The 12,540-nt window shown below is 37.7% G+C and overlaps 1 protein-coding gene and 1 non-coding gene across 4 annotated transcripts in view; one reads left to right on the top strand and one right to left on the bottom strand.

The window, feature by feature from the left end:
* Nucleotides 1–12,540, top strand: part of Brip1 (BRCA1 interacting protein C-terminal helicase 1) — a 135,536-nt gene that overhangs the window by 90,649 nt on the left and 32,347 nt on the right. For all 3 annotated transcript variants that reach the window (XM_023703164.1, XM_023703162.1, XM_023703163.1), the window contains exons 15-16: nt 4,042–4,201; nt 4,402–4,523. In XM_023703164.1, the coding sequence (XP_023558932.1) occupies nt 4,042–4,201; nt 4,402–4,523 (282 nt within the window). The remainder of the gene's footprint in view (nt 1–4,041; nt 4,202–4,401; nt 4,524–12,540) is intronic.
* LOC111813124 lies at nt 11,121–11,222 on the bottom strand. The gene has a single exon (XR_002818457.1). It is a non-coding gene; the product is annotated as a U6 spliceosomal RNA (small nuclear RNA).

The following is a 12,540-nucleotide window of genomic DNA, read 5'->3' as shown; positions in this document are numbered from 1 at the left end:
AAAAAAAAAAAAATCCCTAATAAAATAAAATATCAAATATATAATGAGTGCTTAGAATAGACATCAGCATATTCACATCAGCTGTTTACTTGCTTACAAAATGTAAAAGACAGCATCAGAAGTAAAAATCTATCTCAATACAAACAAGTCTGCCATAGAAAGAATCTTCACTTCAACTGTGACAGCCAAGGCAGTCTCCATGCATGAAAGGTGCCATGTTCCGTACACAAGTACCACTTACATCGATAGCATGGATGTTTTGTTTTTCTGTACTTTCCTGTAGTGCGCCTTCGAGATCTTTTTGGTTTCCTTTGGTTTTGGTTGTCATAGTAGGTCTTTTTTTTTTTTGTGGAACCAGTAATTGAACTCAGGCCCTTGCACTTGCCAGGGAAGCTCTTATTCCACTGAGCCATCTCCCCAGCCCCTGTCATAGTAGGTCTTTGTGATGCTGTGCTTGTCTCTTCTGTTAGCTCACCACTGTGCACCAGTTGTTTTTTTGTGTGGGGTTTTTTTTTTTGTATAGTTCCCCATGCAGAAGCATTGTTTTTCTTCTCCTGTAAATGATCTCTTATGATTCCAGTCCCAGTCTTCTAAGAAAATTTCTCCATGTTTTTCACTTTTTTTTTATAAACTCTCAATTTTTGCCACCCATGTTTCGGATCAAGTAAAACACAATCATTGTGCTTTGAGTGACATCATAGCTGCCATATAACTCATCAACACCATCTACTTCACCTTTGATTTTGTTATAGAAAGTTACCACCTCAGGCTTACATTTTTTTAAGTTTTCCCTGTCAATATTTCCCTTATGGTACAATTTTGCCATTAGCAGAACCAGTTTGTTTTTCTTTGCTGTATATGAGGCCAATGTTACATCTTTCTGAAATCCAAAGATTGTACTGTACTATTATTCTGTTTTGAAATCGCAACATGTCTTGGAATTTTTGCTTTGTTCCTGTGTAAAGTTCTGTACCTGGTCAACTTGTGTTCGGTTAGCAAATGTAATGTCCATTGGAAATGGGTAAACTAGTTGTCCAGTGTCCCTTTCCAATCAGTTTGGGAGATGGGAGCAAGTCTGTTCACAGCATCATTTGGTTTCTTACTATATGAATTAAGGACCCACTGGCTGAGTTCCAGGATAAATTTCTAAACTGAAAGCATAATAAGTCTTCAAGTCTATAAGGGCATTTAGTTTTATGCCATATTTTGAAGGTTTTTGTGAGAATATATTGCCTGAAGCTATAGCAACCGTGAAATGCTGCTAGATATCAATAGTCATGTGTTCAGGTGGTGGGAAAATGGCTTGGTAGTTAACCACAGATCTCTCAGACCATGAGCAGGAAGAAACCAACGAGTGTATGAAAAGATACTCAACATGATTGATCATTAATGCTGATCAAAACCACATGGAGATAACACCTCACGCCTCTTAGGAAGGTCATTGTCAAGAAGTATAGAAAACAAGTGTTTGCTGGCCCCACCCCTAGGGCGTGCTGAGCCAGCAGTTGAGACTAGGCATTGTGGTGCACACCTGTAATCCCAGCTCTTGGGAGGCTGTAAACAGGTGGATCACTATGAGTCTGATCTAGTAGTGAGACCCTGAACACCCTGTAGACCCTTCCCTAAAACACACACACACACAAAAGTGTTGGCAAAGATGCTGAGAAATTAGAACTCTTGCCCATTGCAATCAGGAATATAAAATGTATTCTTTCATAATGGCCTTTCTATTTATGTAAAACTGTCATTGAGATTTTAATAGACTGCATGGACTTTCTATTTGTATTAGTTCCTATTCCCCTTCCCTCCCTTCAGCCTGTCTTCCTCTTCCTGTTTACACAAGCTTTGTTTTCATTCTTTTTCCTTTCCCTTCCTTCCCTCTTTGCTTTCACCTCCTCTTTTCCCCTTCCCATTTGAACTGGTTCTTCCTACTTCCCAATATCCAGCCTTCATTATGTGTATGTTTTATTTCAGTTGAGGTTATGTTTTTTTTCCTATAAATGATTCAAATTCAACTTTCTTTTGAGTAAATAAATTGTGTAAAAATTGATTACTTTCTGTTTTAAGAGAATTTGGGGAGCTGTTTTGCTACCTAATTACATTGTAATAAACTGGCCTACACTGCAGGGAACAAATGGATAAAACAATTTGATTTTTAATATCTGCTTTGTATTTTCAGTAGTTTTGATATTAATATCTGCTTTGTATTTTCAATAGTTGTCTGATTTCCTTGAAAATGTTATCTTTAAATTTAAAAAATAAAGCATTTCTAAGCATTGTCTTTGCTGTATTCCACACAGTTTGAATTGCAAATGCTTTTATCATTTGTAGCTAAAGATTACATTCATTTTTTTCCCATCTGATCCATACTGTTTAAGAATATGCATGTTAGTGTTGAACTTTTTTTTCCACTGACTGCATTATTGTAGATCTAACATTCCATTATTAGAATGTGTTAAGGACCAGCAAGATAGCTCAGTGGACTAAAGCACCTGCTTAGGCAAGCTCAGGGACTGAGGTTCGATCCCTGGCACCACATCTGTGCCAGCCCTACCCCCAGGGTGGGCTGAGCAGACCACAGTCCGGACATGGTGGCCCACACCTGTAATTCCAGTGCTGGGGAGGCTGAAAGCAGGACTATCACCACGAGTCCAAGCTGTGTAGTAAGACCCTACAATAACCAAATACATTAAAAAAAAAGTGTTAAATATGCTAAATGTTGTTTGAAAATTGATTGAATTTCTTTTGTAATCTAGTGCATAGTTGTTTCTATAAATATTCCATTTGTACTAATGAGTTTTCTACTTGTTAGCTGAGTCCCTGATTCCATATTCATTTTGGATTGTTCTGATACAAGTTTCAAACATTGAACTTGTCTGCCTCTGATGGATTGACAGCTGGTGGTCAACTTGTAACACCCAGCTCAACTGTACCAGTGTGGTGCTGCATGTGGAAGGCCCACACGGGTATTGTTGCCAACTACATAAAAAGAGAACCGGCTGGGGTGGGGGGAGATGGTATGTTGTTGATTCTCCTGGAGAAGCTTGTCAGGCTGGCTCTGCTGATAAGAACTTGACCATCCTCATTGGAGGAGCTCAGGTCCTCGCTGTCAGTGAGGATGGCTGTGATTCTTTTTGGGAGACCTGTGGTCCGTCCTTTGAGCGTTGCATCCTGGCTCTAGTGCAGATCCTTCAGCCCACTGGCACAGACCACTGACCTTTGGGTCTTCCTGGCACAGATTCTTGAAGCAGACTGACATGAGACATTGTTATGGGCCGTAGGCCTCCAGTTGGATTTGTGAAAGTCATGCCATGAGCTCTAGGTCTTCAGCTGGACTTGTGCAGAACATTGCTATGAGATCCAGCCCCTCAGCTGGATTCTTTGGATCTTTAATGTGTAGAGAGATCTCCTTCATTCTTTTACATTTGACTTTTTGGGTGAATATTATAAAATCGTCTGTATTAATTTCTTTTCCTGGCAAACCCTGACTACAACACTGTCTATGCCCTTAGTAAAATCATCTTAGAGAATCATGTAAGGATTGTTTAGTTAAAGATGCAAAGGAATTTTACCATAGGCTTAAAAAAGGAACTTAAAAATTATCATTTTTAAAAGTTGGATGTATAAATTGGTGGTAAAGCTCATGCTTAGAAAGCTCTGGGCTTAAGCCTTCACACCGTAAAACGAGTATATACACAGATTTTAAAAGGCATTTTTTTTTTCCTGCTTTTGAAATTACCAAGATAGCAGTATAAGCAGCAATAGAAGCAGTAGTAGTGCTGATGGTAACAGTAACGGTAACAGCAGCAGCTGCTAACATTTATTCAGCTCTTAACTGTGTGCCAGGTACCATTCAAACCTCCTTAAATCTGTCAATGAATTTAACCTCAGAGCAGCTCTGGATGTATTGCTCACCTCATTTTATAGGTGAGAAGAGACAACCAAAAGTTTAATGTTTACCTGGTTACATTGTAGTCAAATTGGCTTTAAACGAGGTGAATTCAGCTGAACACACACAGAATAAGCTTTTTCCTTTTTCAGTTACTAGAAAAATTAAAAGAACGCTGGCTCTCTACTGGCTTATGGCATAATCTGGAATTGGTGAAGACAGTCATTGTAGAACCACAAGGCGGAGAAAAAACTGATTTTGATGAATTACTGCAGGTGTACTATGATGCAATCAAGTACAGGGGGGAGAAAGGTAACTTGAAATTATTTCATAGTGAGGAAATATTTTTTATTATGAAGTTAAAAAGTTATTAGAATTTCATTTATATTCATTTGTAAATAAGTTGTAGTTAAGAGAAAAATTATATATATATAAAAAGAAAGTAACCAGAATAAGCAGCTTCTGAGAATTTTGAGTGTGCTCTTAAAAGTGTTTATTTTCTGTTGTTTCAGATGGAGCCCTTCTTGTAGCAGTTTGTCGTGGTAAGGTGAGCGAGGGTCTGGATTTCTCAGATGACAATGCCCGTGCTGTCGTAACAATAGGAATTCCTTTTCCAAATGTGAAAGATCTACAGGTAGGCCACCCACACCTCAAGAAATTGTATTATAGAAGTCATTGGTTTATTTATTTATTTAGTTAGTTATTTGTTTGTGAAACCAGGGATTGAACTCAGGCCCTTGTGCTTGCCAGGGAAGCACTTACTCCACTGAGCCATCTCCCCGGCCCAAGTCATTGGTTTAGAGTAAAATGAATTACACTTTTTTTCTTGAATCCTTAGATATTTTATATTTATGGAGCATCTCAATGAGAAGAGACTAATAGAAAGGGTTTATTTTATTTTTAATTTACATTATCTTTTGTTTAACTAGAGTGGTTTTCAAAGTGTAGTCCTAGGTCAGGAGCATCAATATCCCCTGGGAGCTTGATAGAAATACAGATTTTCAGGCTTATTTCAGACCTACTTAATAGGAAATGCTTGATATGGAGCCCTGAGATTTGTGTATTGCCAAGTTTTCGCTACAGAGCTAGCCTCATGGATTCCCCACAGAACTATGTGGTCCATTCTCCTTCAAACTCCCTTTTGTATAATGCAATAATGTGCAGATTTCATAATTTTAGCTGCTCAAATGTCTGTTCTCTTTCACTTCAGCTAGGTAGGACCACTGCATTGTTTGTACTTTAGTATTATGTACTGTGGTTGGAAATTATACCAAGAAAGAGATTTGGAAATAAGTGAGTTTACCTAATGAATTCTCTTAATCTCCAGAATGACAGTCTTGTGCTACCTACTGTCTATTTGCTAAAAGCTTTTGTTCTCCTTTGTTCTCTTATTACTTAAAATAAGAGAATTATTTCCAAACTGGTTTCTTACTCTGTGCCAAAAGTTTTGTCTCATTTTATCTCACTGCTTATTTCTCAAACATTGTAATAGTAATTTAAATCCTAAGGTAAGATTGGGGGCACACTCGTGTAATCCTAGGACTTTGGAGGCTGAGACAGGAGGATCTCCATGAGTTCAAGGCCAGTCTGGGTAACATTATATAATGAGTTCAAGATCAGCCAGGACTACATCATGAGACCCTTTCTCAAAAAGCAAACAAACATGAGTTGGGGAGATAGCTTAGGGGTCTAAGCACTTGCCCGGCAAGCACAAGGACTGGGTTTGATCCCTGGTACCATGTGCCATGCTGGCCCCAGAACCCCAGGCACATCACACTGGCCACCAAAACTGGTGGCACATGCCTGTAATCTCAGTGCTAGAGAGGCTGAGATAGGATTACTACGAGTCCAAGCTACATAGCAAGACCTTATACCAAATTAATTGATTAACCAAACAACCCCCCCAACCCAAAAACCTCTAAGTTGACACAATTGAGTTGTCTGGAGAAACATAGCCAGTAAAGAGAGGGAGAGAGGGAGAGAGGGAGAGGGAAGAAGGAATGGAGGGAGGTAGGGAAGAAGGGAGAAAAATAGACAGACCCAAAGAGACAGAGAGACGAAACAGGTCGAGATTTCAAGATTAGCTCACATGATCATGAAGACTTTTTTCATGGTGGCAATTTGTTGAGTTGATTTTGTGACTTGTTTCAAGAAGCCAGAAAGAAGTAAGTGCAAGTCCCAGAGTCCAAAGGCCGAAGAATCTGCAGTCTCATATCCAAGAGTAGCTGTGGCAAAAAAAATAACAGTTCCAGAAGGAAGAGCAAGAAGCAGGGAGCGAGGAATGGAGGGACCAAGGGAGGAAAAGAGAAAGGAAAGAACATGAATTCCTTTTGCTTTTCTTTTTTTTTTTTTTTTGGTGGTACCAGGGATTAATCTCAGGACCTTGCACTTGCCAGGCAAGCACTTGTTTGACTGAGCTATCTCCCTGGCCCAAAGGAAGTTTTTATTTGTTTGTGTGCTTTTTATATACTTAGTACAGGGTCTACAGGATCTCACTACATAGATCAGACTTGTACTGATTCTCCTGTTTTCAGCCTCCCAAGAACTGGGATTACAGATGCACGCCACCACGCCCAGTTTCAGTTGCCATCTCATTGCACCCTGGGGACAGGGCTGCCATGGCATGCCAGGGATCAAACCCCAGCTGCTGCACTCTGCCTAAGCAGGCATTTAATCTGCTGAGCTATCTGGCCGGCCCCCTGTGTCCTAAATGTTCTTCCACCTCCCAGTGGCACTGCAGACAGGTGACCAAGCCTTTAACAGATAGGCCTTTGGGGATATTTATTCCAGCCATAATACTTTCCTTGCCATGAATCCCTTCCAGAAAGCATCTCAGTCTGTCATGTAAGACACAGAGTGACCTGCCCTGGCATTCTTCAGTCATGAGCCTACTTGTCCTAGTTTTGCTTTTCCAAATTCCAGTGTCTCAAATGCATAAAATAGCAAAGTAAGTGTCAGTGAATTCTAAATGGGGAAGACAAGGGATGGTTCTAGAAGGATTTTTTAAAAGTGATTCCCAAAAGAGGCAAGTGGGATAAATCAGAGTGGTCTGTGTTACAGAGATAAGACAAGCAGACAGAAACTCTTTAATAGTAATATTGAATGTAAGGGAAGTAAATTTCTTATAACTGTTATCTTGATCAGTTCTTCCTCTGTAGCAGTTCTGAAATTTAGTGAGTTCAAACATTGCCCATTCTGAGTTCTGTGACAACAAAAGTCCACATTATTGACCTTAGATTTCCCCATTGTGATGTCACCTGACATCAGAATAGAAGAACAGTCAACCAGGATGACATAACCATTTTAATTTCTGACTGTGACAACACCATTCTGCATTATAACCTCATATTTCCCATTAGGACATTACCTTGACATCATAATAGAGCGATCAACCATTATGACATAGCCATGCTGATTTCTGACTGTGACATCAATTAGCCTGTATTATAGGTCATACATCTGTGGAATGGCTGAGTAACACAAGTTACTGAAAATGTTTGTGCTTCTCTATGGATCTGTAAAAATTTTAGATTTTTTTCTTTAAATTTTATTTATTTGTGTGTGTGTGTGTGTGTGTGTGTGTGTGTGTGGCCAGCTCAGCCCACCAGGGGGCGGAGCTGGCTGGCATGTGGTGCTGGGGGATTGAACCACAGTCCCTGTGCTTTGCTGAGCTTGTTCTAAGTAGGTGCTTTAGACCACTGAGCCATCTCACCAGCCCCCAAAATTTCAGATTTTAATGATGTCTAATTTAGCTTTTGGTTGTTGTTGCCTTTTCTTTTGGTGTCATATGTAGGAAACCATAGACAAATCCAAGATTGTGAACATTTGCCCCTAATGTTTTCTTTGAAGAGTTTTCATAGTTTCTCTTTAATTTCAGTATTTAAAGTAAGTAAGGGAAGGGCTTATTTCTGCCATTTAGGTGTTGATTTTTTGTGTGTTGTATACTTTTTGTTTCTCAAATCCATTATTACTAATTATTATTATTTTAGTTGAATTATAGTATCCTATAGGTTGAATATCTCTTATCCAAAAATGCTTAGGATCAGGAATGTTTGAGATCTGGGAGTTTTTCAAATTTTATAGTATTTCAACAGATTTCACTGATGGAGTATCCCTAATCTGAAAATCTCAAATCTGAACTGCTCAAGACTTTTTGAGTTTTGTGTCATGGGCAGTTTCAGATTTCAGATTGTTACGTTAGAGACCCTAACCTATGTTTTGATTCTTCTTCTCTTTTATATGTATTTTGTAGGTTTTTATTTGCAGTGTTTATGTTTTACCATCTTACAATGCATTCTTTTGTATTGTTATTGTCACAGACTGCATATATTGTGTGTCAATTAATGTAATTATTGTTTTATATAGTTGCCTCTTGAATGATACAGAAAAAAAGAGTAATTGCAATCCAGAAGTATAGGAATACTGACTGTTGTATTTATCTGCATAGTTACCTTTACTGGTGTTCTTTTTTTATATTAATTTTATTGAGAAAAAATAATATTGAGACAGTTTCAAAACAGGTTAGTAGGACAGTTACAATAAATACACTGCATCTTGTTTTCTTAGTAATTATTCATAGTACAAGATGTAGATATGATATCTTGTCTAAGCACCCGGTGTTCTATATTACTTCCTAAAGCACAGCCTACATGGCCTTTATTGCATTATATTATACTGTTTATAAATGTTTTATAACTGTTAGATAGTTCCTTAAAGATATGAACAATTTCTTAAGGATCTTTGTGTTTCTACAATTAAAGTACTGCCTTGGAGCATCGTGTTCAAAAAATGTTGTTTTAATTATTATTTGAATGTATTGGTTAATATAAGCTTATTTAATTAAGATTGCATTTGGTTTTGTTTTAGTCTCCATTCTTAGAGATTTTAATTAAGACATGGTAATAATAATAATCACCAAGTGATAATGAACAGATGGTAGTAAACACTAATATGACTCATAAGGAAACAATACAATGTGTTATTGCAGTCGTAAGTCATTAAAGAGGTTTTTGGAGGGAGTACTCCATCCTTAATAGCTTCATGTTTTATATAATATGTAGTAGAGCATAATAAATGGACAAAAATCTTATATCGATTGTGTTGGCTGTCACTGTATTAATTTTCTGTTGCTGTGTAGCACATTACCACATAGTAGCTTAAAACAACACACTTTCATTATTTCCATGAGTCATGAGTCTCAGCATGGCTCTGCTGAGTTCTGTACTCAAGAGTTCTACGAGACTGCATTCTCGTTTGGAGCTTGGGATCCTCTTTCCTGCACATTTAAGTTACTGGCAGAACTCGATTCCTTCTAGTTGTAGGACTAAAGTTCTTCCTAATGCATCCAGAGGCTGCTCTTGGCTCTTGCTTCCAGTTCCATGCATGTAGCCAACTCACAGGCCCTTTCATGGCAGTTTACTTTCTCAGGGGCAACTTGATTCTTTATGGCACCATCTACCTAAAACAGGCTCTTAGACAAGTTGTATTCATGACAGTAACTTCACAACCTTTTGCCAATAATACGTGTTAATCAAGTGATTGTTTTGTAACCTTTGCCATATTCTGTTGGCTGGAAGCAAATCATAGCAGCCACTTCTCAAGGAAGAGACTGAGAAGGTGTGACTGTCTGGCTATGTTAGGGTGTGTCTGCCCCATTCATCTCTAGCTAAATGATTTTTAAAACTCCTTCTTCTGAAACTATGCTTCATACTACTGGATTTTAAACTAGCACTTTATGGTTTTCTTTTACTTTTTTTTGAGACAGGGTCTCACTGTGCAGTTTGGGCTGGCCTTGTGCTCACTTTTGTAGCTCCCAGGTTGGTCTCGAACTCACAGCTATCCTACTGTCTCAGCCTCCCAAGTGCTGGGATTATAGGCGTGCTCCACCATGCTTGGTTCCTTCTTTTACTTTAATACTCCATTTATCATGCAAAAGTACTGGAAGTTTTTTTAATGAAAACTTAAAACATGATATCCTATAGAAAAGAAGCAACCTCTTTCATGCATTATTTTCTTTCTATTTCTTGAGTTCACATTTGAAAAGGTTTAGGTTAGAATTAGTTAGAAAACTGATTTGAATGGGGAAATTGTACTAATTTTTTCTTAAATTTAGGAAAGATTATGGAAGTAAAAATTAAAATACATTTTAAAATACTAACTTAAGGCTTTATAGTCTCAATAGCAGTTGGCTGGCTTTTAGAGAGCAGGAAAATGAATGTTAGAGCCAAAAATATGACTTCTTTGGCTGTGACCAGGATTTCCTCTTCCCACCTTGGGGACTAGAAAGTAGAGGTAGGAAAATTTCATTTGGAGCCAAGTGTGACTTGTTTAGTTCAAGTCATAATTTATTGTGCATACCTAAGGGACCTGAAATAAAGAAACCCACTATGAAATGTTGATAATGGACCACTCTGAAGGGCAAGCATTAAGCTAACTTTCCCGGTGAGGATTTTTTCACTTCCTTCTTTCCCAGATGCTTCTGATCAGTCTATAAGAACGTATGACTTAGTCATATAATAGTTTAAAAGACAACTTTCTATATACCAAACCAAAGGATTTGAGGGGCATGAGAAAGAACCAAGACTTTTATGCAACTAGGTATCAGTGAGAAAGTATAATTACAAGTGAGTTGTTTTCTTTTAATGCAATTAATTCATAATACATAACAGGACAGCCTTTCTAGTGGGCTTCTAAGACACATCTTTTGTCCAGTTATAGCTACAAAAGCCTCCAACATTATGATTCAGTTATCCACATCTCAACATGAAAGTAGTTTGTGAGACACAGTAAAATGTGTTTAGATTTTAAAATTGTGGATTTTTTCTGTATTCTTTAGGATGATTTACTAGTAAAGAGAAATATTCTCCCATTTTGATTATAGTGTTTTTACTCCTCTGAGGAAAAGTTCATATACAGAGGCATGTGTTTAAAATTCTGTTTGCTTTTTTTTTTTTTTTTTTTGCAGCACCTGGGATTGAACTCAGGACCCTGTACTTGCCAGGCAAGCACTTACTCTACTGAGCTATTTCCCCAGACTCTGTTTTTCATTTTCTTGATAATTTTTTTTTTTTTTAACAAAAGTACAGGTAACCTGTCTCAGAGAATTTGTAAAGTGAAATAAAACTACGTTTGCAGTGTTGTAAACAGATCATGCAAAATTAATCAGCAGAGTTTATCACTTATGTAAACTGTCCGTAGAAGATTTAGGAATAGAGTGTTCTATAAATTCCATGAAAACATGGAGCATGTCACAAATTTGTGTTTCATCCTTGCTCAGGACCTATGCTAATCTCTGTATTGTTTCAGTTTTAGTATATCTGTTGCTGAAGAGAAGACAATAGGTTTTATACTTTAAAAATGTTTAAATGGTATGTTACAACTTTTTTATTTGTTTTCATAAAAATTGATGGTAATATTCAGAAATGTTCTTATAATTAAAATAATTTATGGCAATAAACTTTTATATGTTTTGCGTGAGAGAGAGACAGACAGAAACTGAGACTGAGACTGAGACTCAGACAGACACAGACACAGAGTCTTGCTATGTAGTCCAGGCTGGCCTTGAATGCATGGCAGTCCCTTTGTCTCAGCCTTTGGGATGCCACCAGACCTGGCTTAAGATCATAAGCTTTACTTGTATAATTTTTTTTCCTGTTTTAATAAGGACTTTTTTATTTTGAGAAAAAAGATCCCAAACATCAGGTGTTCACAAAAAATAACTCACAGTATCAACTTTAGAAAACAAAGACTATTACAATACATTAAACCATGTTAAACCAGTGGTTTCAGGTATCAGATTGATTGATTGATTGATTTTAGCCTTTTTGAGACAGGGTTTCACTATGCAGTTCAGAGTGGTGTTAAACTCACTTTGTAGCCCAAGCTGGCTTCGAGCTGACAATGATCCTCCTGCTTCAGCCTCCCAAGTGGGTTTATAGGCATGAGTCACCATGCCTGGCTTAGGTATCATATATTATCAGATGACGACAGATTAGAATTCTTAAATCCAAATATTTCTTTTTAGAGAGAATCTTGTCCTTTCATGATTGTCATTGCTTTGGTGACATTGGAAATATTCATAAGTAGCTGAATGAAAGCAAGAATGTAAGAATGTAGCATACAAAAATGAACCTTTTGAAAGGTTCACTGGTTTTTTGGGGGGCTTTTTTTTAGAATTGGGGAACTCAGGCCCTTGTGCTTGCCAGGAAAGTGCTTATTCTACTGAGCTATCTCCCTGGCCCTTGTTCTTTTTGATTGACTTAGAAATTATATTTTTATCCAATTCTATTAATAAACTTGAGTGTTTCACCATTCACTTATTTTTTGCATTTTAAAAAATTATTTATTTATTTATTTGGCACAGGATCTCGCTACACAGCTCAGACTCGTAATGATTCTTTTGTCTCAGCCTTCCCAGTGCTGGGATTACAGGCATGTGCCACCACGCCCAGTTTCAGTAGCAGGCACAGCATATGGTACCAGGGATTGAATTTAGGTCCTTGCGCTTGCCAGACAGACACTTAGATCGCTGAGCTACCTCCCAGGACCTATTTTTTGTGTTTTTATTGGTATATTTTAGATATACATAATGATAACACTCATCATAGGGGATCTTGTTTCTGTTTTTCCCATCCCTTCTTCTCCCTTCAAAC

The sequence above is a fragment of the Octodon degus genome, unplaced genomic scaffold (genome assembly GCF_000260255.1).
Source record: "Octodon degus isolate 3935 unplaced genomic scaffold, OctDeg1.0 scaffold00164, whole genome shotgun sequence".
In the NCBI taxonomy this organism is placed as follows: Eukaryota; Metazoa; Chordata; class Mammalia; order Rodentia; family Octodontidae; genus Octodon; species Octodon degus.
Note: the sequence above shows the minus strand (reverse complement) of the source record. Positions and strands in the feature narration are given on the sequence as shown.